At 44.1% G+C, this 21,645-nt stretch overlaps 5 protein-coding genes and 1 long non-coding RNA gene across 10 annotated transcripts; 3 read left to right on the top strand and 3 right to left on the bottom strand.

Annotated features, from left to right (window-relative positions):
- Positions 1 to 327: 327 nt before the first annotated feature.
- CG10274 (uncharacterized protein) lies at positions 328 to 3,480 on the top strand. The gene is made up of 3 exons (NM_001104055.2): positions 328 to 1,308; positions 1,363 to 1,976; positions 2,042 to 3,480. The coding sequence occupies exons 1-3, from the start codon at positions 390 to 392 to the stop codon at positions 3,098 to 3,100; spliced, it is 2,592 nt and encodes an 863-aa protein (NP_001097525.1). The 5' UTR covers positions 328 to 389; the 3' UTR covers positions 3,101 to 3,480.
- On the bottom strand, positions 3,216 to 7,909 carry CG7376 (uncharacterized protein). Of its 2 annotated transcripts, none has more exons than NM_001274542.1 (10): positions 7,712 to 7,909; positions 6,503 to 7,659; positions 5,722 to 6,437; positions 5,101 to 5,656; positions 4,861 to 5,035; positions 4,415 to 4,800; positions 4,239 to 4,354; positions 3,950 to 4,181; positions 3,732 to 3,892; positions 3,216 to 3,675 (listed from the first exon to the last, which is right to left on the bottom strand). In NM_001274542.1, exons 1-10 carry the CDS (start codon positions 7,860 to 7,862, stop codon positions 3,513 to 3,515), a joined length of 3,813 nt encoding a protein of 1,270 aa, NP_001261471.1. In that variant the 5' UTR covers positions 7,863 to 7,909; the 3' UTR covers positions 3,216 to 3,512. The 2 variants fall into 2 exon arrangements, with proteins under 2 accessions (NP_001261471.1, NP_648034.1); NM_139777.2 differs by having other exon boundaries at positions 3,384 to 3,675.
- A 367-nt stretch (positions 7,910 to 8,276) lies between these two features.
- On the top strand, positions 8,277 to 17,241 carry fmt (fiery mountain). Of its 4 annotated transcripts, NM_001274539.1 has the most exons (12): positions 8,277 to 8,397; positions 8,621 to 8,780; positions 8,847 to 9,046; positions 9,101 to 9,425; positions 9,487 to 9,800; positions 9,863 to 10,001; positions 10,057 to 10,175; positions 10,236 to 10,809; positions 10,865 to 10,929; positions 10,988 to 11,280; positions 11,353 to 12,040; positions 12,230 to 12,588. In NM_001274539.1, the coding sequence occupies exons 2-12, from the start codon at positions 8,721 to 8,723 to the stop codon at positions 12,354 to 12,356; spliced, it is 2,904 nt and encodes a 967-aa protein (NP_001261468.1). In that variant the 5' UTR covers positions 8,277 to 8,397; positions 8,621 to 8,720; the 3' UTR covers positions 12,357 to 12,588. The 4 variants fall into 4 exon arrangements, with proteins under 4 accessions (NP_001261468.1, NP_001261469.1, NP_648033.2 ...); NM_001274540.1 differs by having other exon boundaries at positions 10,988 to 12,040; positions 12,230 to 17,241; NM_139776.3 differs by having other exon boundaries at positions 10,988 to 12,040; positions 12,230 to 14,844.
- Positions 17,242 to 17,474: 233 nt separating this feature from the next.
- Positions 17,475 to 19,030, bottom strand: Prdm13 (PR/SET domain 13; the record flags this gene model as incomplete). The annotated part of the gene is made up of 2 exons (NM_139775.2): positions 18,472 to 19,030; positions 17,475 to 18,343 (listed from the first exon to the last, which is right to left on the bottom strand). Exons 1-2 carry the CDS (start codon positions 18,998 to 19,000, stop codon positions 17,475 to 17,477), a joined length of 1,398 nt encoding a protein of 465 aa, NP_648032.1. The 5' UTR covers positions 19,001 to 19,030.
- Positions 19,031 to 19,054: 24 nt separating this feature from the next.
- Positions 19,055 to 19,462, top strand: lncRNA:CR45744 (long non-coding RNA:CR45744). The gene has a single exon (NR_124809.1). It is a non-coding gene; the product is annotated as a long non-coding RNA:CR45744 (long non-coding RNA).
- A 1,105-nt stretch (positions 19,463 to 20,567) lies between these two features.
- Positions 20,568 to 21,343, bottom strand: Cpr65Az (Cuticular protein 65Az; the record flags this gene model as incomplete). The annotated part of the gene is made up of 2 exons (NM_139774.1): positions 20,568 to 20,897; positions 20,954 to 21,343. The coding sequence occupies 2 exons, from the start codon at positions 21,341 to 21,343 to the stop codon at positions 20,568 to 20,570; spliced, it is 720 nt and encodes a 239-aa protein (NP_648031.1).
- Between the last annotated feature and the right edge of the window lie 302 nt (positions 21,344 to 21,645).

Genomic DNA, 21,645 nt, shown 5'->3' with positions numbered 1-21,645 from the left:
CGCCCCAGTGCTGGTAAGCGGGTATTGTTGGTAAACAAGACAGAGGTGAGCTGTAATGCTGCCAACTCGTCTGTTTTTTAGCTACATTCCACTAGCTATGCAACTTATATGAGACACATATAAAACTACGTATTTAATTTAGGTTAATACATACATTTATTAAGAATCACACTTAAAATGGCACATATTTTTTAAAACATTTGAAATTTGTTATTGATGCTATCCATATTTCTAGCCGGTTTAATAATTTAGCTATTAAATAACTGTTTGTACTTGGCATCACTGTGGGGTATTTTTTGGTATTTGTTTTGGTTCGTCTGACGCGTAAAGTTTTTCTCGGCTTAATATTCCGCGGATTTGGCCAGCAGATTCCCCCTGGAACAGGCATCATGCAGGAGGAGGCCGAGGCAGCCCAGTACTCGGTGCACGCGGTGTGCCGCATCTGCCTGAATCGCCTGCCGGAGAATGGCGGCGGCGCAGGATCCTTTGACCTGTTCCTGATACCCGGATTGGCCAAGAAACTGTGTGTCTGCACTTCGCTGGCCGTGGAGCAGTCGGATGGCTTCCCCAAGTGTCTGTGCGCGCAATGCTTCAGCCGGCTGGACGATATGCACGAGTTCCAAAAGCTGTGCGTGGACTCGGTGCAAAAGTTCCAGGACATGGTGGCCAGGAACGTCTTTTGCCCGCCAGCGAGTGCGCAGATGAAAAACTTTGATTTGCTCAACGTGGCGGGGAACGAGCCTGAGCTGGTGGGGCAGGACGAGGAGGATCGTATCAACTTCGATCCGCTACTGGATCACAAAATGGAGATGATCGAGAACGAGGAGGATGTGTTCAAGATGTTGGAGCACGTGGACAAGGAGGCCGAGCAGGTGGAGAAGGAAGTGAAGCAAGATGAATTGGACGCCGCCGATCTGATGACCATCTTTGCCGCGGAATCCTCGGAGGAGAGCGAAGAAGATATTGACCAAGATGTGGACTTTGAGCCCAACAGTAGCGATGGTGACGATGATGTGCCTTTGGCCCAGCGCTTACGGGATAATTCGCGGATGATACCAAAAGCAAAGGCAGCCGTAATTAAGGAAGAGGACCAAGAGTTCCCAACAGGCTCCGAAGAGGAGGACGAGGACGGAGAAAAGTCAAAGAGTCGACGCAAGAGGATTCCGCCTGGCGAACGGCACCTGCACCGCATCATTGACTGCCACATTTGTCACCAAAAGTTCAAGAAGGCCATCCGCTACGAAGAGCACATGAAGCACCACAACGACCTGCTGCCCTTCCAGTGCAAAGTGGAAACCTGCAGGAAAGGTGTGTAATGATGGCTCCAAATCGCATTCTCGTTTTGATCACTGGCATTTACAGGTTTCACCACCGCTGGAGGATTACGACTTCACATCGACCACGCCCACACGGAGCTATCCGAGGTGCACTCCTGCAATGTCGATGGCTGCGGCAAGACCTTTCCGCGCATACGCCTGCTCACCTTTCACATGAAGAAGATGCACGGCATCACCAAGGCAGCGGCGCCCCCACGGGATTACCCTTGCACCGAGTGCGAGAAGGTATTCCGCTGTCCCATGGCGCTCAAGAAGCACATGTACAAGCACGACGGCAAGGAGTTGCCTTTCCCCTGTAACATCTGTGGCAAAAGGTTCGTAATCAATAGTGCTCTAAAGGATCATCTGATGCGGCATGCGGGCATTAAGAACTACGTGTGTCCGTACTGTGGCGTGGGAAAAACCACCAGGCAGGAATGGAACACACACATACTGACGCATACCCAGGAGAAGAAGTTCAAGTGCCACATATGCGAGCACGCATCGCACAATAAGCAGAGCCTGGCCAACCACATTAAGATCGTGCACGAGAAGATCAAAAACTATGCGTGTCAATACTGTGGAAAGACCTTTGGCAAGTCACACGCCTGCAAGATCCACGAGATGACGCACACGGGGGAAAAGCGCTGTGAGTGCAAGGTAAGGGTAGAAAGATATTTTAAGCCAGCGTCGTCATTGCAACGTTTTGTTTTTAATATTCTTAGGTTTGTGGAAAGAAGTTTCTCTATCCTAAGAGTCTGACCAAGCACTTGAAGACTCATGAGAAGCGTGTGCTTCGTGCTATTGAGACCTACCGCCAGCGGCAGGTGGAAATGGGCGAGACGCCTGGTGAACAGTTCGACAATCCACCCGCGCCACCAGTTGAGGGCATATCCATTGAGCCGATCATGTCCCGAAACGCTGCCGACGAATTGCTTAAGGTGTGCGCCGAATCCGTGGCCACCATTCCCAAAGATCCACGCCGTGTACAACGAGTGGATCTGGCGCAGTTGGCTGGCACTGCTGTGAACCCCATACCCTCTGTTTCAGTGCCGTCGTGGTCGCCGCAGGTGAACTTTACCAAGAAGGAGGGCAAACATATCTGCCCCGGTTGTGGTCAGGGATTCAACAATATCGGAAACATGAAGCGGCACTATAAGATCATCCACGAAAAGGTCAAAGATTTTGCCTGCCGCTTTTGCCCCAAAAGATTCGCAAAGGCTCAAACGTTGAGGCATCACGAGTGGATTCATACGGGCGAGAAACCCTTTGAGTGCAAGACCTGCGGCACCCATTTCCGCCAGGAGACGGCGCTGAAGCGCCACCAGCGCACCCACGAGAACCGTCCACCCGTCATTTCGCCCAAGTTTTATGCCGCTCGCGAGGAGCTGGAAGAGCAGGAACGCAGCAAGCGAGAGGCGAAGCGCCAGGCGGATGCGAAGCGGCGCGAAATTGCGGAGGCGGCCAAGGAGCAGCTATCGTCGCTGCACAAGCTTGAAAGTAGTGACCGCAGCCTGCACTCCTACGATGAGTACCAGGAGGCAGCGGCGGAGCGAGCAGCGGCATCCGCTGAACTCCAGGCGCAGCAGTTTGAAGAGAACGAAGTAAAGCGACTGGCGGAGGAGGAGCGCCGCAAGGTTCAGGAGGCTGCCTACGAGCAACTGCAACTGTTGCAGCATCAGCAGGAGGTTGACAAGGCGCAAAGCTCCTACGATGGCTACTACGCTCAAAAAGCACATGCCGATGGCACCACTTTGGATGCTTTAAAAATCGATCATGTCTGAGATTTGGCCAGCGTTTAACGCTGTCACAGATGGTAAATCAATCCTGGGTTTTTTTTATGAAAAGCAATACCTTATAATCCTTATGAGAACAGTGTGTGTAAGATGGATATGATATAGTTTTAAGCTGAAAATATTCTTTAATACTATTTAATATAATGTCCTTAACTGTAGTACAAATAATACTGTACATTATTCAGGAGAACACAGAATACCTATGTGAATTCGACTTAAGTTTAATGATTCTGGTCTGAATGGAGAGGTTGCATGTCAAATATCATCTTTTCAATAGATGAATTGATTGTGGCAGTTATATATTTATATATAAAGATTGTTTATAAGTAGCTTAAAAAATAAATTTGCCCTATTAAGAGCTTAAATCTAATCGGAATTTTTTGTTTTAAATTCATAAGTTTTACTCCTCCTTGAGTATGAATAGCTTCTTAAGGCTGTCTAGTGTCATGTTCTCCAGATCCCAGTGGGTCGACAGCGTAGTCGTGTCATCGGCTGAAGTAATTAGCGATAGAATATTCTCCTCAATCGTTTCATTCACAATGAAACGATGCACCTTCGTGGGTCTAAAAACAATTGTATTGAAACTGACAGCAACTTCACTTCAATAGCGCGCACTCACCTCTTTTGCCCAAATCGGTGAATACGACCTATGGCCTGGCGCTCGTCTCCCGGATTTAGAATGGGTTCGACGAGGAAAACATGTGTGGCTTCGATCAGGTTCAAACCCTTTGAGCCTTTGGACAGTGGCATTAGTAGACAGGTAACATTGCTCAACGGATTCTAAAGGAGGAAAAATGTTTAGCAGTGATAAATTAAATTTAACAGCAAGATAAAAACCTTGAAATCATCAAAGTCCTTATTTGTGCACTTATTGCGGAATTGAATGCCGTTGAGACTGAGCGCTCTGGCAATTTCAATGAGAATCGCCTGCCATTGAGAGAATACAATAATCTTTTCCTGTTCATTTTCACCCTTAATTTTCAGCACTAATTCCACAACACTTGAAATTTTTGTAGAAAAGTCACCAATAATTGACTTGTGGGCACCTGGGCGTACCGAGTAATACAACCTATAAGAAATACATGGTTACAAGCGTAGTCTGTGAGGGTTAATGACAAAAGCTTACTGTGGCGAATCTTGCCGACAAAGTGGACACTTTGTGACGCCGGCTCGGCCGTTCTTCCTCCTCATGCTATCCAGGCAGTGCTGGCACACAAAATGCCCACATACCATCATCACATACTAAAACGAAAACAATAAGTCCCGAGCGTAGAAAAATTTGTTGAAATTTTAGCTACTTACCCTCACGTCATCTTGGGTTTGGCAGATGGGACACGGTTTGTCCGCGGAATCCTCTTTCAGATGCTTCAGGTACTTCAAACGACCGCACAGTCTCGTAAAGTTCAACTGCGATGTCTGTAGATTATACTGATTGAACTGTAGCTGCTCGTCCAATTGGCACGCCAGTATTCTGTAGTTCGATTGCTCCTCAGGATCGTCGGTGAGGAGGATGCGCATCTTGCACATTTCCAGTTCGTCAAAAGCCTTAACCATATACTCCACCTCGATCCAGTACTTGATTTGAAACTTGACCAAGTCCTGTAGGCAGGACAGCAATTCCAGTTTGCTCTGGCATTCCTCTTTCCATTCGCTAAAATCTTGCTTTGACCGCAGGAAGGCAAAGATAGCTATTTGGATATAGAATAAAGTTATTCCTGTTCTTTAAATAGGTTTTTATGCTTGCTTACATTTAATGAAACTTATTTCCATGCTGGGGTTTTCCAAGCCCTCAGTAACCGTAGCCTTTTCATCCAGCTTTTTGGCAAACAGAAGACACTCAAATTGATTCAATGAATCGCGAATCAGGCACAGCCGGCAATATCGATGCTTCTTGGGTTTCACTGGTTTGTCCTTATTTGCGTCCTATTAAATATGCGTTTATTAGACATACAAGTGTATATGTATAAGCACACGGTTGCCAAACCCACCAAAATATCTGTCAAATGACACACGGTTACGTTTTCTATAAAGTTGATTATCTCCATGGAGAGTAAGACTCCTGTTTTGATAGCCTCACAAGCTTGCTGCATAACTCCTTTCAGGAATTCAAACTCAGCGATCAAAGTACTCTTAAGATTTTGTAGCTTATTATGCCATATATCCATAAAGTAAAGCATTCCGGCCATGGAGTTGACATTTTCTAGCCTTTCCACAGAAATGTTTTGGCGAAAGAAGTCATCCCGGACTTTGTTCCAAATAGCATCATGAAGAGAGGTCTTGTGGTTCACCATCGTTGCCAGCAGATCCAATGTACTGCCCTCGAATCGTTTCTCCAGCTCGGAAACTTTTTCAAGGTTTTCGTTGTAGCTGCTGAGTGCGCTTTCTAGCACACGTGTATTATCCTCCAAATACTTCCACTCCAGCCGGCTCATTTGAGCCTGATACTTTTTGTGCTCCAGTTCTGTTAACTTGTGTTCAGCGGGAGCCAATGAACTTGCTTGCAGAAGGTTGTATATCGCATGAATTTGAAGCACACTGTCAACACTAAATACGTAAAATGATATTTCAATTATATTTGTATCGTATGACTAATGAAAAATAAAACATACGATATATTCTGCTCGTTATACTCGTTCGCCAGCTTCAATAGGAGATTATAATACTTGATGGCTTGGGGGAAATCGTTCTTTATAAAGTATATAGCGGCCAGGCCGTTGTAGGAGGATGCCCAGGTGCGCAGCTCTGTCTTACACTCGTTCTCATTGTTGGACTTCAAACGCGCCAGCAAATCCTGAGGGTGCAGGTAGTCGGTGCTGGACACATTGCTGTTGAACACGACTGGTACTGAGCAGGTCTGCCGAATGCGGAGAAAGGGCTTCAGGATGATCCGCAGCAGTTGTGGTGAGATCGACGCCAGGCAGGAGCTATTGTCTGCGTTGTGACGGGTGTGTTTGGCCACAGCAGCAAGGAATTGCTCGTGGCACTTTAAATGCTCTTCCCGATAGTAAAGGGACTCCACGTTGCTCAGCTCCAAGCGGTGAACAACTTCCGTTTGCGGCGGAATTCCCAGTTCGTGCTCAACTTTGGACTTGCAGGTACGCCACAAACTATGCTCGAGAAGTTCCAGCAGCGGCTCACATTTGTAGTTAAGCTGAAAGGCCTTGTCGACGGTTTGCCAAGCATCCGGTGGCCTACAGACTTCGGGCCGGCCCACGAACTCCAACAAAGGCGGCAATTCATCAATTGTGCCAGTAACAGCCCAACGATTAATGGCCGGCAGCATTCTAACCATCTCGGCAGCTGCTGAAGTGCTGCTCTCGACCATCTGGATGTGGGTAGTTTGGAAAATATTCAGTGGGCCGTGGATACAAAAGTAAAAAATTCTCTTACCTGTGCCTCATCCAAGCAAACGCGCCACCAGTTTACCATTAAAAGTGGAGAGTTGGGACGCATGTACCTTTGTTGGTGGCGCATCTGGCGGTCCGACTTAAAGTCCGTCGTATGGTATATTTCGTTACGCAGAATCGTATAGTCGGTAAGGACGACATCGTACTGGGCCAGATCGAAAGGACTAACCCAGAAGGTTGAGTGTAGGCCGAAATAAAGGAGCACCTTAAGCGATGGCGATATATGCTTGTGTATCTCTTCGAACCACTGCATCTTGATGGCGTTCGGAGATACAATGATGGTAGCGCCGCTCTCAACAAGCCTTTCGCCAGACTTTACCAATTCGGACCAGCAGCTGGGACACAGGTGGGGTAAGTCTGATTTTTCTGAAATAGTCATGCACATTTCGTGTTGCCACCGACGGCATTTGGTGCACTGCACTCGTTTACCGTGTTTCTTGGTGCAGATGCAGAAAACCTCGTCTTTTTTACTTATACGTGACCGCTTTAATGGCACTTCATCGGAAAACTCCTCGAGGCGTTGGTGCCAGTAATCGTTTCGGTAGGAGTCTTGTGGGCGCGGATTCATCAGCAGCATGGCCAGGAACTCCACGGTCTTGCCCAGGCCCATCTCGTCGGCCAGAATGCCACCCGGCGGCAACGAGATTTTGGGAATCTCCTCCTCGAAAGGATAAAATTGTAAGCAGTATTTATGCTTAAAGACGCGAGTTATACCATCAATGGCATGGAGCACTATGAAGTTGGCCGGCACTTGAGTTATCTGCTGCTCCCGCCCCAGCATCCAAGATACTGTGCGCTGCTGGTACTTGCGTAGCTGAGATTGAAATCTTTTCGGCAGGTCTAGCGAACGTTCCTGTTCAACATGAACGGTCTGGCGGTGCTTTTCGTAGAGGGCGTCGTACAACTTGGTGGTTACATATGTTTTTAAGGGACGCTTGTGCTCCTTCTCCTGCTGGGCCACCTCGAACTCGAGACTGCCTCTGAAGTCTTTAAAGAAAAGGGGCAGAACTTGTTCTCCCACTTCCATCTCGATCTCACGTGCTCGAACATGCGTCTGTTCATGGCTTAGCACCAGGATGCAGGAGCCCGACTCCTGCCGAATGGATCTGAACTTCAGCTTTCTCGTCCGAGCATTCTGGCCTGAAATATTTTCTTATTAATAAGTGCAATTATAGTACGTTAGCCTACACACATTTTTCAATACAAATCAAAATCTCCTCTTTATGCTCAACGAGATTATCTTTGAACACCCATCGCTTCTTTCCGTAGCGGAACTCCGTTGGATCCTCGGGACTTTCTGGAGGTACTTCATCAGCAATTTCGCACAAAACAACGCCATCCATTGTTATTTGCGAAATAACAATTCGGACAAACAAATGTGCGATGACCGCCAATTCGATATACGATAACAGAAAAATCTATATCGGACACCAAATGACACACCTCCACAGCTTAAATTTAACGATTGCAACAGGGGAATCTTTATGTTCTCTAGAAAGCAAAACATTTTCGGTAAGTTATCAAATAGCAACTCAGGCAAAAATGAAAAGAAAGAAAACCATTTAAAAAGAAAACCAATTAAAGAAATATATTTATAATAAAGAACTGTATTTAAATCATAAAACATAATTGTATGTAGTTTAGTTTCTACAATATGTGCAGCGGTTATCGTGTGAACAAGTTGAAAAATGACAATCGATAACCGATTGTGTGAGGACACGGTCGATCGGCCGCATATATCACACTGAGTTAATATACCCTGTAATCGAATATTGTCCACCTCTACGAAGCAGTGAAGAAAATTATAGCGTGGTTTTTTCGGTTGAAAACCAATCAAAAGTGCAACAAACAGTGAGCAAAACAAAGTCCAGCCAACTCGTAAGTGTGCGCCCAAGCATCCCGCAACCCTTGCAATCTCAAACGACCGGCATACAACCATTTTTCGACCCGCATTCGTAGTGTATATGTGGAGCCTGCTTGGCATAATTACAAAAATTTACGCATTACTTTGTGAGAGCCGAGTGTTGAGCTGAGTCTAGTCTGTGTTCAGTGTATTAATTGCGCTATTCCGCTTATCCAAATCTCCAATCCCGTCCCGCAGAGCCGTGCATGCCAAGTCATCAGCGTTCCGCGAGTCCAGCGAAGATTGATCTTGTTTCCCCCAGACTGAAAGTGTCACCGCCAAGACGTACGTGCGAAAAATGTTTTGGGACAAGGGTTATGCGCCCTCCGCGAATATAGAGGCGCTGCTCGAGAAGGAGGTAGGTTGACTCGATCCGTGCTGATCAAGTGGAAATGTCTCAGTTACGCGTCGTCGCCATTCGCAGAACTCCACACTGGAGGAATTTCTGGACGAGGAGGACATACTGCAGGAGTGCAAGACGCAAAAGAAGAACCTGGTCAACTACTTTACACGTCCCGAGGTCATACGGCGTCTGGTGGAGCTGATCACGACCGAGCCCTCTGAAGATGTGCCCATGTCGAAGCGTTTCCGCTATGCCAACATGTCCTGTGAGATACTCACACTGTAAGAATTGAATGCCCGTTGCCATCCAGAATTCTATAGCCCATGCCATTTTAGCGGCCTGCCGTCCCTGGATGAGAAGCTACTGAACGACGCGGAGACGCTGCAGCTGCTGTATTCATATCTGGAAAAGGAACCACCGTTAAATCCATTGCTATCGTCGTTTTTTAGCAAAACGTTTAGCATGCTCTTTACCAAAAAGCCTGAACAAGATTGGTTTTTGTATCAACACATGTGCCTACAACTCCTGGAGTATATTAAATCGCAGAAGACCTTTTTGGATTTCATTTGTAAACACTTTGACACACCGGTCATACCTGATCTAATAATGCAGATGATGAAGGACATCGAGGGTGGGCGACTTAAGCGGAACCTTTTCGAAGTAAGTCCATTAGAGAGTTTTGCCTAGGCATACGAATCTTATCGAATATTTCTTTTAACAGTGGCTAACTGAAGATAAAATTGTTGAGAGACTGATTGCAATATTGCGTAATCCTCAAGAAACCGACAAACATGCAAATGTTGCCGACTTTTTCTGTGATCTTATTAACCAAGGGCGTCTAATGCGCCAGACCGAGCAGGAGAACGATTCGTTTGAGCCGGCCTTCGATGGATCCAACCCCATTCTGAAGACGATCGAATTTGCGGACACAATTGAAGCCTTGTTAAATGTGATTTTGGAACCAAACGCTCAGGAGAGCGCCATCTTATCAGGAATATCGGTTGTACTTACGCTAATCAAGCCAATTACCTTCACGTAAGTTATGCTGCCAGTGAATTTGTCACCTTATTCTAATTGATTTACATTTTTTCCTGTAGAGATGAGCCCAACTCGGATCGCCAGCGGTTGTTGCAAAAGCGCGAACGCGAAATCCACCAGGAAGTCCAGGAGACTGTGATCACTGTGATGGCGCCACGCCTCCAGGAATTTGTCCACATACTGAAAAACCCGCCTGCGGTTAGCATGAAACTTTTTGTCACAAAGAACCAGCTGTTTATCTTTTGACTTGTAGAAACCCACACTAGAAACCACGGCCGCCGTGTTAACGCCCCCATTTGGAAAGACTCGACTGCAAGTTTGTCGCGTGTTCACCGCTCTGCTGGAGACCAAGCATGAGACTATTCAGCAGGCGTAAGTCACTGCTTTATAGAAAGGAGAACTTTTAATAAATAATAACTTTTTATACTTTAGAATCTGCGCGACTGAGTACTTCAGCCTGTTGCTGGACTTTTTCAAGCAGTACTGCTGGAACAACTTCCTGCACACAGAAATGGAGAAGGCACTGTACGTGGTCTTTTACAACGAGCTGTCCAACAACAACACTGCATCCACGGAGGTCACGGATTACTTCACTGCAGACTGCCTGATCAATGCCTTTTTGAAGGTGGGCACGGAGGAGTCCGAAGTCGAGATGAAGAACGCTCTTAACGATGCGAAGCGCGCGGAAGGTGGCAAGGATGAGGAAGGGGGCGACATCGAAATCGAAGTGGCAGCTGCGCAGGAAGTGGCTGCCCAGACGCCCGATGAGCGACAGACAGCCGCAGAAGAAAACCAAGAGCATGAAGAACATATGAGCCAAGTGGAAGCCGCAGCTGAAGCAACAGCTTCTGAGGACGCCGAACCCAAAGCCCAGGATAATGAAGTGAAAAATAGTGAGGTGGATGGTGAATCTCCAACAGATCAGCAAGAATCGGAGGCAACGCTCAATGATCTCGACAAGACCAAGACCGTTCCGAGCCCTCCGCCTTCTGAAATGCAATCACATGTAAGTCTTAGTTGACTTTTGTACCCAACTAAACTTAATTCTCGCTGATTTGCAGTTAATTGTAAACTGTCATCTGATATCCAAACTGGTCGACTTGTGGCAGCACAATGCGCAGGCGCAGTAAGTACTTCAATTGACTAATTATCAGTCTGGCACATAACAAATGTTCTTTTTTTAGATCTGCTGAGAAGGGTCGACGTTTGGGCTATATGGGCCACCTTATTAAAATTCTTCGTCACATTACGAATTGTATATCAGAATCTGAACATATCGGTGATCTGATCACCAGCAGCCTAAGTGATGAAGATGAGGTTAAGCTGTGGCAATCGTTGATCGATGCGGAAACTGGCGAGTTTTCGCTGGCGGTTAAACAGCAGACCAAGCTCCTGGCCGACTGCAATCCTCACGAGGAGAATCAGTACAATGATGGATCCAATGACTATACTGGCGAGATAAATGCGTGGAACGTTGGTAATCTGCCGTACAGAGAAGTGGATTGTAGTGAGCTGAATAACACGTTGCAAGACATCTTCTTTGCCATAGATCAGAATCGGTTCCAGTTTGGTCGAAACATTGACGACGAAGATGATGACGATGATGAGCATGGCGACCATTCAGGCGGTGGTGATGGCCACGGGCACGGCATGTTCACCAAAAATTCGAACACGCTGAACAACTTGGCTGACCCTTGGGACATCCAGTTTGCCGTGCTTTCCAGCGCGCCTACGCAGGTTAACACGGGCACTGCCAACTGGGGCACGGATTTCAATTCGGATAACTTTGCTGATTTCGATGCGCACTTTAGCACATTTGGCAGCGATCTTGGTATGCCCATAAGTGCGCCGCCAGGTGAAGAGGAAGAGGAGGACTCTTCCCCAGCGCCGGAATCCGCCACACAGGTGAACCCAGAAGAGGAGCGCCAACCCGCTGAATCTATTGGCCTCGCTGTGGGCAAGGGCGTTCAGGATAATCTAGCGTGTACCGACGATCAGCAGGCTGAGTACGACAATAATGCCAACGTGGAGAAGGCCATCAGCGATAAGCTGGCCGAGTCGAGCGTGGTGGAGACTGCAGCAATTGTTACTCGATTGCAATCCGTACTGCTGGACGGCGAGGATGATTATGAGGACGATGAGGGAATGTGGACCAAGCCACTGGGTGCGGATCGTCCTTCGGAGACCGAGCAAATTACTCCCATTTCAAATGGACCAGACAGCAAAGTGAATGAATTGTAAGTTAACCCTTTTGCACGTGGGTATGTAAATATGTATATATGAAATGTTTATACTTTTAATCTATTTAAAATGCCAAACAAGTTTACACCTATGCAATGTATTGGTTTGTAGCTCAATTTTTTGTTTTACCATTTATTACTTAAATACATTGCACTTGTAATTAAAACCAGGGGTTTACCTTTCAGCAATCATGCCAACGATATCAGCAGTAACAACGTGGATGGCCACGAAGCCAACATCACAACGGAGCAGCAGAAATTGGCCGCTGCCGCCAAGACGAACAATGTTGAAATTGCAACTACGACCACATAAATGCACTTCCTCACCACACCATACATCATTCAAGCGATATTGTGTCGACGAGAAATTGTAAAAACGCCTTTGATTTGCTCTTTGGTCATTATCATGCATACATATTTATATAAATATATACCACATACTACTACTATACGTACATATATAACAGGCTGCATAGTACAACAAAAGATTTGTGTATTAGCAAAAGGCCGAAACCCGCCCAAAACCAAAATGCAAATTATCAAACAAAAAAAAAAAAAAAAAAAAAAAAAAAAAAAAAAAATAGCATCAAAAAAATATCAAAAAGCTAAAAAAAAATATTCACAGTAAAAAGTGTATTGTTGATTCCTTCTGCTCCTCGCTCGTATTGCCAATTATTTTAATTATTACACTTTCTTCATGTTTCCTAATTAAGAAAACTGTATTTTGTTTGTAATATGTATTAGTCTGTCGATTTAGTACGCTTTTACTTTCAATACTCTCAATGTGTTAGGCAACCTATGAGCATTACTTAAAGTACCAAAATTCACGCAACGTTTAGAATGCTTAGTTTATATTTGTATTGTATTCGTTTTAGCTCGATCAGATGAGGATTATCTATCTATTCATATGATATATGTATGTATATACATATATATATATATATATATATATATATACACTTTTGGAGCTGTCAGTAAATTACGTTATCGCAAAGTCGTACGTTATCGTCCTCCTATTGTGGGGAATCCCCTCCAATTAGTGGTGACGTAATATATGGACAACTCCGCACTTATACTTGTATTGTTAAATTGGAGACTTGTATTTATTGTATGTATTTTGAAATCGAAAGCAAAAGCAATGCCAAAATACCAACACGTTCAACACCACATACCCATATGCTGCAAGCACAAACATACGCATTATGTATTAGAGAGGTATATGATTATATACTTCTGTCTTTTGCCATTATTACCTTGTTTGTATACAAATCGGTTTAAATAACAAAACATATTCTTTGTCGAAAGTACAAAAACAATGAAAAACAAACCACAAAAGAAGAAGGATAATAAACATAACGAAAGGACAACACTCGGCATTTGTCACCAAATGAATGATCTACACCCCCGATCTATACACCCTAACTATGCGTAAATACAATTACCAGACCAAACCAAACGAAATGAGAAATTCAAAAGAAGACTTTCCAAGAAGACATTTTAAATTTACATTTAAATATTTTGTGTATTGTGTTAATTGCGCTGTTCAAGTTATCGCTGAAAAATGTTTGTGTTTTAAACGTGCAGAGAACCACGAACAAAACGCTGAAAAAAATATTAAGGAGAAGTTAAACAAATATGCCATCATTTGCTTCCAAATAATTACGTTTAAATTATGATAAAAAATAAAACAGAAACTACTTTAAAAGTAAAATCGATGTTTGTTTTACACAAGACGACTTGCTCACCAAAAAAAAAAAAGAAACAAACAAAAGTTAGACACCTAGAGTAGGTATAATATAAGATTATCGAGAAAAGAGCGGGCAGCATATCAGGCATAGATGTGTGGAAGATCATTAATAACCAAACCCCTCCCCACACATCCTAGGCAAAAGCAAAGTAATCCTTATTTGCCGATTAAAATAAAATGCTTAGTTATAGAACTCAAGTTTGCACAAATTTCAACTCGCTTGCTTTTTACTTGCATACTGTAGCAACACAAAATGTGAACGAACAACCAAGAAAATGAAATAACAGAAATATGAATTAAAAGAAGAAATATTGAAACATTTAAACTATCTCTGATGAAAAACTGTGATAATTAAATGAAGTTGCAGGGTATTTGATAAAGCAAACTTAATTTAAACAAATTATGAAACATCAACTAATGGCCTCCACCATTTGGGAAATACAAAAGAACACAGCCAACACGAGACACTCTGAACAAGTTAATTATACGATTCTTTAGCATCACAATCAGCAGGACACCTCGACAACCAAACAGCAATAACTACTGCAATGAAATCTAATTGAAGGAGTTTTAACGTGTAGTCTGTAACAGTGCGAAAGTATCTCTAAGTTCGAGCTAGTATAGGGATGGTCAAGGATCGCGGCTATTAGTTCTCTAGCTTCTAACCAACTAAGCACTAAACTAAAGTTTAACTTAACCTAAATACTCATATCAAGCAGCCAATTGTAAACCATGTACTGTACATACATACAATTGTCCCCAGTATTGTCTTCCCCCTAGTTATGCGTTTTCGTTTACCCTTTCGTTTCAACCAACTTAGTATCCGGAATATCCAACGATATAGACGACGATGATCGAGTCCTTCCCTTGTGCATATGCCTTACTGAAAACTATAAAAAAAAGAAACACTCAAAAAAAGAGAAAAATCACAGACCTAGAAAACCATTTAGAGAGTGGTAGTATCCGTAATCCTAGAGTTAGTTTCATCTACATACTGTGTGTCTTTTAAATGTTAAGCAGCTGCAGCAAGCTTAATATATATACGAATACGAATAAAAACCAAACAAGAAATATAATTATAAAATCTTAAAAATGATGTAGACAAAGTCTTGTGGGCAGCTTTAAGCATTTTGTTTGTCTAATTATTACAACTTGAATAAGAATACCAAACGTCCAAAGTTTTTTGCAAACAAGAACTAAGAACAATTGTGAACAAGAAAGTCTTCAGAAATGTTTTGATCGCCTCGATGCGAAACAGAAACAGAATTATACACAAATAAGTACTTGCATGCGTATATACAGAGATACATTTGATTAATTGATTCATTGATGATTTAATTGATTGATTAATGATTCTCGATGAAATGGAGCTCTTGGATATTTTGTGAAGTGCATTAGTTGTTAAGTGAGGTTGTAATTTTCGTGGCGCAATTAATTGAGACAAGCCGAAAACAAATGTGGAATCAATGGTGGGGATGCGAATGCTATTTTTAAGGATCGTAACGTACATAATTTTGTCTGTGTGTGTTCAGCAATTCAGTATTTCAATTAAGCCAACTCAATGAATACCCCCAAAACAATGCTACAATGGTTTCCAAATGCAAACCAAAAGAAACGGATATAGAAAGGAATAATTCCATATAATCAATCGAAGGTCTAATTCTCTAACTCTTTAATAAAGAACCAGCGGGAACAACAACGAGGAAGAAGCAACTGTAATACAACAAAGATTAAGAAATTAACAACTTCAACTTCGTACAGTAAATATATATATTTGAAAATAGAAAACCATTAATAATAAAACGAAAAAATCGAAAAAAAAAATTAAAAAATCAAATTGTTAACATAATGGATATTTTGTTAAATGCAAATCTTTGAACGAATTACTAACCACATTAGCAAATAGTTAATGAAAACCGAACCCAAGTGTGCTTCATGTATGAATTTATGTTAGATATTTACAACAATACGCGTATACATATTCCTAACTAAACCAAGCAAAAGAAAAGCTACATACAGAATTTGCATATTACTCTTAACGATTAACAACTATTGGTGTCTATGCATATACACATATAGATTAACGAACTATACTATATATTACCTTATATATGTAAGCCGAGTACAGACTTTTGAGAACTGCGAAACGTATCGTGAAATATCCGAAACACACATATTTGTCATACTTGCTAAAGAGCATATACATATATAAAATACGTTAAGTGCTCAAGGTGATAGCTGCACACTAGGGTGGACCATAGTTCTATTTATAATTTAAGGCTTGCACTCTCAGTACGATATGGTTTCAATGTACATCACTCATACGCCGTGTTGCAAGAGCGCACTTAGGTGGCGTATGAGTAATTTATGCGAAATCTCACCTACTTTACGTAGCCCTAAAATTAGTGGAATTTGTGCTTTGTACTAAAATTGAAACATTTCCAATTTGACCACTATTAGCCAAATATAAGAGAAGCTAAATATGTACGTTTATATATTTACACATTTTGTATGGTATTGACACTACATTATTTTTAAAGAAAAACCATTGAAGAGAGCTTTAAAAATATTAAATGGTGACTTTTTGTACTTGTATAACTTAGTTTTGGCCAAATACTTTGCGAATAATAAAGTTTATGTGGCAATATGTTTTTGATGGTTAGTTTGCACCAGCTGGTCCACCCTACTGCACACCCACAAATGATCACACATACAGAAGGACACCCACACACATACTCGCCAATTAGCTTGCCACATTGTTTTGGTCGAAACTCCGAGGTAATACTTTAAAGCGAATCACTAACCACAAAAGGACGCTCTGGAATCGCGATTTCTTGAGTAAGTGCCTTAAACTGACAGAAAGATATTCGTAGAAATGAAGAGTGGGTGGGTTTTGAGGACTACGAAATCAGATCCAAAAGTAAATCGATTGTTTTCAGTACACTTGTTTTGGGGAGAAAGAGAGACAGACCTTTGTTTAAAACTCTACTAAGCGTTAGCCCCCCGGCAACCAACTAAATGTAGTTCCAGAAATCAAGCAAACAGAATAGTTAACTCTATGCTCCGATCTATACTACTATACCGTCGCATTTGAAGTAATTGTACGATTAATTGTGAATTCAAATCATGTAATTGTGAGTGTTTATGGCCCGTCAACGTTTTGCTCAACGCACACACAAACACACACACACACACACAAACGCGTACACTGAGAGAAAATAATATAAACATGGAATACACACACTCGTACACCCGCTTTGCCCAAGTTGAAGACAATTTGTGATTGTTTTGCATGTACCCTAAAGTTAAGCGAGTTTACACGAATATGGATTAAGCCGCAGAGAGCGGAAACGGAAACGTAAACTGTACGAGTAATAGCATTAATTGTCTAACAATAAGATTTGTGCATTATACGATAGAAATTCACTTTGAATTCGTATTGAAATTTATCAATAAAGCGATACTATTTGATTCTTACTTCGGGCGTCTAATTTCGTGGTTATTTATATTATATTTAAAATTCAAATGTTGGGATTTTCTAAAAATGTATACAGTTTATTTCATTTGTACATTGGTTTATTGAAATAGTAATTTTTAATTTTTTTATTTCATTTTAAAATTTTATTTCTACAATATATCACAGCTGTTCCCCAAAAAGCGTGCTACGAAAATTTTGCCCAGTAGCTAGCTGGATTTCGAAGTAGATGTGGTCACCGTTGCGGTCATTGTGGTTGTACTGGAGGTGCTGGTGGAGCTGGACCGGGACTCGGAATGGGAATGGGAATGGTGTCCACCATGCCGGGTCTCCATGTGTCGCTGTAGATCCCTGCGTCGTGGAAAGGATTTATGGCACACGTGGCACTGGTAGTCAGCATCCGTCTCCCCTTCGATGTCCACATCGCCGTCCATGTCGGCACCACTTGCTCCACCATCGGCGACTCCCGCGGAACTACTCGGATGCGTCTGCAGATGCAGCCTCACATGCTTGTTGAGATTGCTGGGATCGCCAAAAGGTCTCAGGCAGAACTTGCACTTCAGCGGCTTGAATCCGGTGTGGGTGCGTATGTGGATCTTCAGGCCATATTTCCGGGAGTACACCTTGCCGCAGTAGATGCACAGATGACCCTGCTTGGAGGCACCCATATTGCTGACTATGGCCTCGATCTGGGCAGCTGCATTCATTGGATTCGTCGACAACGGTGCAGTGGCCATCGACATGGAGGGCAGGTAGGATAGAGGCGTTGCTGCTGTGGTTACGGGTACCATGGGCAAACTCTGGGTAAGTGCTGCAATGGGACGGAAGGCGGAGAACCGTGGTGGCATCTGCGGCGGTGGCGAGTGGGTGGGCGAGGCCGAAGACGTGGACGAGGTCGCCGGAATGGGTGAGTGCTGGGTTTCTGTGTGACTTCTTGCTGCCGCCTTCAGCGCGTAGTGAAGTCGCATCCAAAGGATGTCCATGGCACTGCGACCACAACCCAGAGCCAAATGGATCTTCAGCGGGTGGGGTGTCTCGAAGGTCAAGTGGCAGAGGTGACACATGTAGCGACTATTTCCTGCAATTAAATGTAAAAATTGGGGTTAATATTGATACGATCAATTATGATTTATATTATATAAATTATTTATTCGAATTATTTAATGTATTACTAATAATAACACAAATTATTTAGATGATATTTACCTTGAATGTTTAGGGGCGTCAGGAAGGGAATGCCCATAAGGAGAACCAACTCCTCACCGAACCAGGCCACGATCTCGTCCTCCCGGGCTACATCCCTGACCAAACGGACGCGCACTTGTCCACCATGCAGTTCGAAGATGGCATTGAAGCTATACACATCCTCGGAGAGTTTGATCTGCCGCAACAGTGAACCGGATACGATTAGTTCGCCATTGGACAGCTGGCAGTGGGAGCGGCTGCCATCCGTGGGCATGACCGTAGATCCCAGGAGAGCCGACGTGGGAATGGCCATGGAGCAGGTATCCTTGGGCGTGTACTGCGAGGCGTAAACACCTGGTCGTGGATTGCTCATCCTCATCCGCTTGGCCGGACTTGCGGTGCTCGTGGTGGCCGTCAATGTGGTTTCTGTCGATGAAGTGGTCATGCTGGTCGGTGTGATACTGGTGCTCGGCAGGAGTTGCTCAATTCGGAAGATCAGGCTGGCCGAGCGCTTCTGCTCCAGACTATCCAGTTGAGCTGTCGTGTGCATCGTTCGCGTTCGAATTCGATTCTGCGTTCCAATTGGAAGCGAACCGGCGTTTTTATACCACGACGCATCCGCATCCCAATCCGCATCCTGCTCCCTTATTTTTCGGATTTGGATTTGCCACGGCCTTGCAGTGTCACAATGGCACGGCTGGCGGCAAGTGCAAGAATTCCCAGCCCAGAATCCAGTCCGGCACCGGCTATAGCCTCGACATAGCTACGCACTTTGCCGGCTCAACCCCCTGGCTCATTTGGCATCCCTTTTCGAGTTCCTGGTGCGTCCTGGTGGTTGCTCGGCAAGTGCAACATCATGTCCTCGCAATCACCAGAGCACTAAGCCAAGCTAAGCGGCCTGTAGCAAGTGTGCGTATTCCTGTGCCCGAAAAATACCCCCTCCCACATCCTCACCCGTCGACGAGTCCTTTCTTTTTTTGGCTTTTGGGCTACGCACAAGGAAAATGTTTTTAATTGAAATTAAACGATCGTTTGTTGTTACTTCCCCCGTTGTTGTTGCTATAATGCCACCATATACAAATCGCATTCGCCATCGTCAATGTCATTCGGCACATGGTTCCTCCCACCCCCAGGACGACCACCCCGCCCCGCATCCCACCACTATAATGCTAATGCCATAATATATTGGCGTGTATCGTTTCACTATTTGCGGTTTGGGGTGGGTCGTGATTTCTGGGCTCGACGGTTGCTTCGTCGGCCAGTGGTGCGGATTTCGCGAGTCTAGGGGATTCATTGGTGTTAATCGATGGTACGAAGCAATAAAAATAGTTGGAAATATTTAGTAACTTTTGAAAGAAATTAAAGTAAAAACTTTGAAAGTTAAACTATGTTTGAAATAAATTTTCTATGAAAGGAAACATAAAAATGGTACTACATTTTAATTTTCATTTATAATTAAGCTTAAGTTGTATAGAAAAAATTAAATTTAATTTAACAAGTCATCATATATTATTTGATTAATTTCTATTTATTATAATATTTATTAAAGACATTTCACTATTAAAGTGGTGCTTCAGTTGGTTTTTTCTAGCGCCCCTTTTCCGTATTTCCGTAACCCTCATTTAATGCAGCTCCGCTCCTGTCGGCTGACAAATATGCTACGAGGCTAATGTTTTCATTATTGCGACACAATCCCCTCGTCGAGCGATCAACAGGATAAACTTGGGCTAGCGATTCGCAGAACAGGGGAAAAAAACATGTGTTGCCAGTCACACAGCCGCCGCTCCTGGTCCAGAGGGTTGGATGGGTATTGGCGGCCAAAGAGGACATGCCATCCCAGCCAAATGTAAGGTGTACCCGGCCAGGACCAAATCTTGGCTTGGTGTTTGCTAGTCCTCAGTAAGTAGGCCGCCATGGGGTTTTCATTTAAAGCATTTTAATTGGCAATTGCTTTACAAATGGATTGCAGTTAAAATTGCGATAAAATGGTTTTCTCATTTGTAACTTAATATTTTAGTGCATAAATGTGATCCATCACCATCGAGTTTTTAGCATTGCAATACAAAGATGAATATTATTTTGAGATCAAGAGTTTTCTTAAAGATGGTTCAAATATTTTACTTTCGTCGGTAGACATAGCCACCTCCACCGCCATCATCGTTGCCTCCCGTCTCGTTGTCATCGCATCCATGGCATCCACCTCCGGCGGCCAGCTTATCCAACGCTTCCTGAATCTCGATGGGAATGGGTGGCGGTGTGGGCAGGTGATCGCCCTGCGGCTGGAATCCGTTTTCGTCCGCAATGTAGGTCAGTGAAATTTCCTGGCCCTCGGGACTGGTGTACGAAAAGGAACCCTCCGCCGTCTGTGCCTCCGCCCCTTCCACTCCGGCGTTCTTCAAGTAGCCCATCTCCTCCGCCTTAATTCCGTTTCCAGTCTCGTACTCGTACTGCCATATAGATTATTTAAATTATAATTAAATATTTAATTATATAGCTTACTCACCATATAAGAACCATCGGTGTTGACCTTGGACTCCAGCTTAATGATGGGTATATCCTCACCACCACCGCCGCCTGCTCCTCCGCCTCCCGAAGATCCTCCATTGCCATTGCCTGGTGGCAAGTATGCGTTACTGGGCGGGGGTTTTCCATTGCCATTTTTGGGTGGTGGCCCATAGCTGGGTTTGGGTGGAGCAGGCGGTGGCTTTCCATTTCCCTTCTTGGGAGGACCATAGCTGTTGGCCGGAGCCGGAGGAGGGGGTCGAGGCGGTGGAGCTGGTGGCTTGACTGGCAGATAAGTGGCCGGAGGACGGGCACTCGGATAGCCCGCCGGTTGGGACCGAACGTAGCCAATGGCGATGCAAATCAGGGAAAACAATGTGGTCAGCCTCATCTCGATTTCAAATGTGGACTGCTGGTCAACGGCACTCTGTGGTTTTATATGAGCAGCCACAGGTGGTTCTTCGACCGCCACCCCAATGACCCCAGTGGAGCAGTCACGTGCCACGGCTTCCGATTGGAATTGAAAACACAATGAAAACGAAAACAGAACCAAAGAACTGGGCCACAGCAAGTGCAAGTGCAGAAATCCCCAGAGCCATCCGATTAGTTGAGAGACTGACAAAGCGCTAATAAATTGAGTGTGCAATCTCGATTTCCAAATCCCGCAGCCTTCACCCCTTCAGCTAATCGCTA

Source organism: Drosophila melanogaster, chromosome 3L (assembly GCF_000001215.4).
Source record: "Drosophila melanogaster chromosome 3L".
In the NCBI taxonomy this organism is placed as follows: domain Eukaryota; kingdom Metazoa; phylum Arthropoda; class Insecta; order Diptera; family Drosophilidae; genus Drosophila; species Drosophila melanogaster.
Note: the sequence above shows the minus strand (reverse complement) of the source record. Positions and strands in the feature narration are given on the sequence as shown.

What these genes read in the sequence shown, in the direction of transcription:
- CG10274 (NM_001104055.2), top strand. Translation starts at nt 390, where the DNA reads ATGCAGGAGGAGGCCGAGGCAGCCCAGTACTCGGTGCACGCGGTGTGC. An exon ending in AGTGGAAACCTGCAGGAAAG is followed by an intron (nt 1,309 to 1,362) that starts GTGTGTAATGAT and finishes TGGCATTTACAG; the next exon opens with GTTTCACCACCGCTGGAGGA. An exon ending in AAAAGCGCTGTGAGTGCAAG is followed by an intron (nt 1,977 to 2,041) that starts GTAAGGGTAGAA and finishes TAATATTCTTAG; the next exon opens with GTTTGTGGAAAGAAGTTTCT.
- CG7376 (NM_001274542.1), bottom strand. Translation starts at nt 7,862, where the DNA reads ATGGATGGCGTTGTTTTGTGCGAAATTGCTGATGAAGTACCTCCAGAA. An exon ending in TTTGATTTGTATTGAAAAAT is followed by an intron (nt 7,660 to 7,711) that starts GTGTGTAGGCTA and finishes AAAATATTTCAG; the next exon opens with GCCAGAATGCTCGGACGAGA. An exon ending in TGTCGGCAAGATTCGCCACA is followed by an intron (nt 4,182 to 4,238) that starts GTAAGCTTTTGT and finishes TATTTCTTATAG; the next exon opens with GTTGTATTACTCGGTACGCC.
- fmt (NM_001274541.1), top strand. Translation starts at nt 8,721, where the DNA reads ATGTTTTGGGACAAGGGTTATGCGCCCTCCGCGAATATAGAGGCGCTG. An exon ending in AGGCGCTGCTCGAGAAGGAG is followed by an intron (nt 8,781 to 8,846) that starts GTAGGTTGACTC and finishes CGCCATTCGCAG; the next exon opens with AACTCCACACTGGAGGAATT. An exon ending in CTTCTGAAATGCAATCACAT is followed by an intron (nt 10,810 to 10,864) that starts GTAAGTCTTAGT and finishes GCTGATTTGCAG; the next exon opens with TTAATTGTAAACTGTCATCT.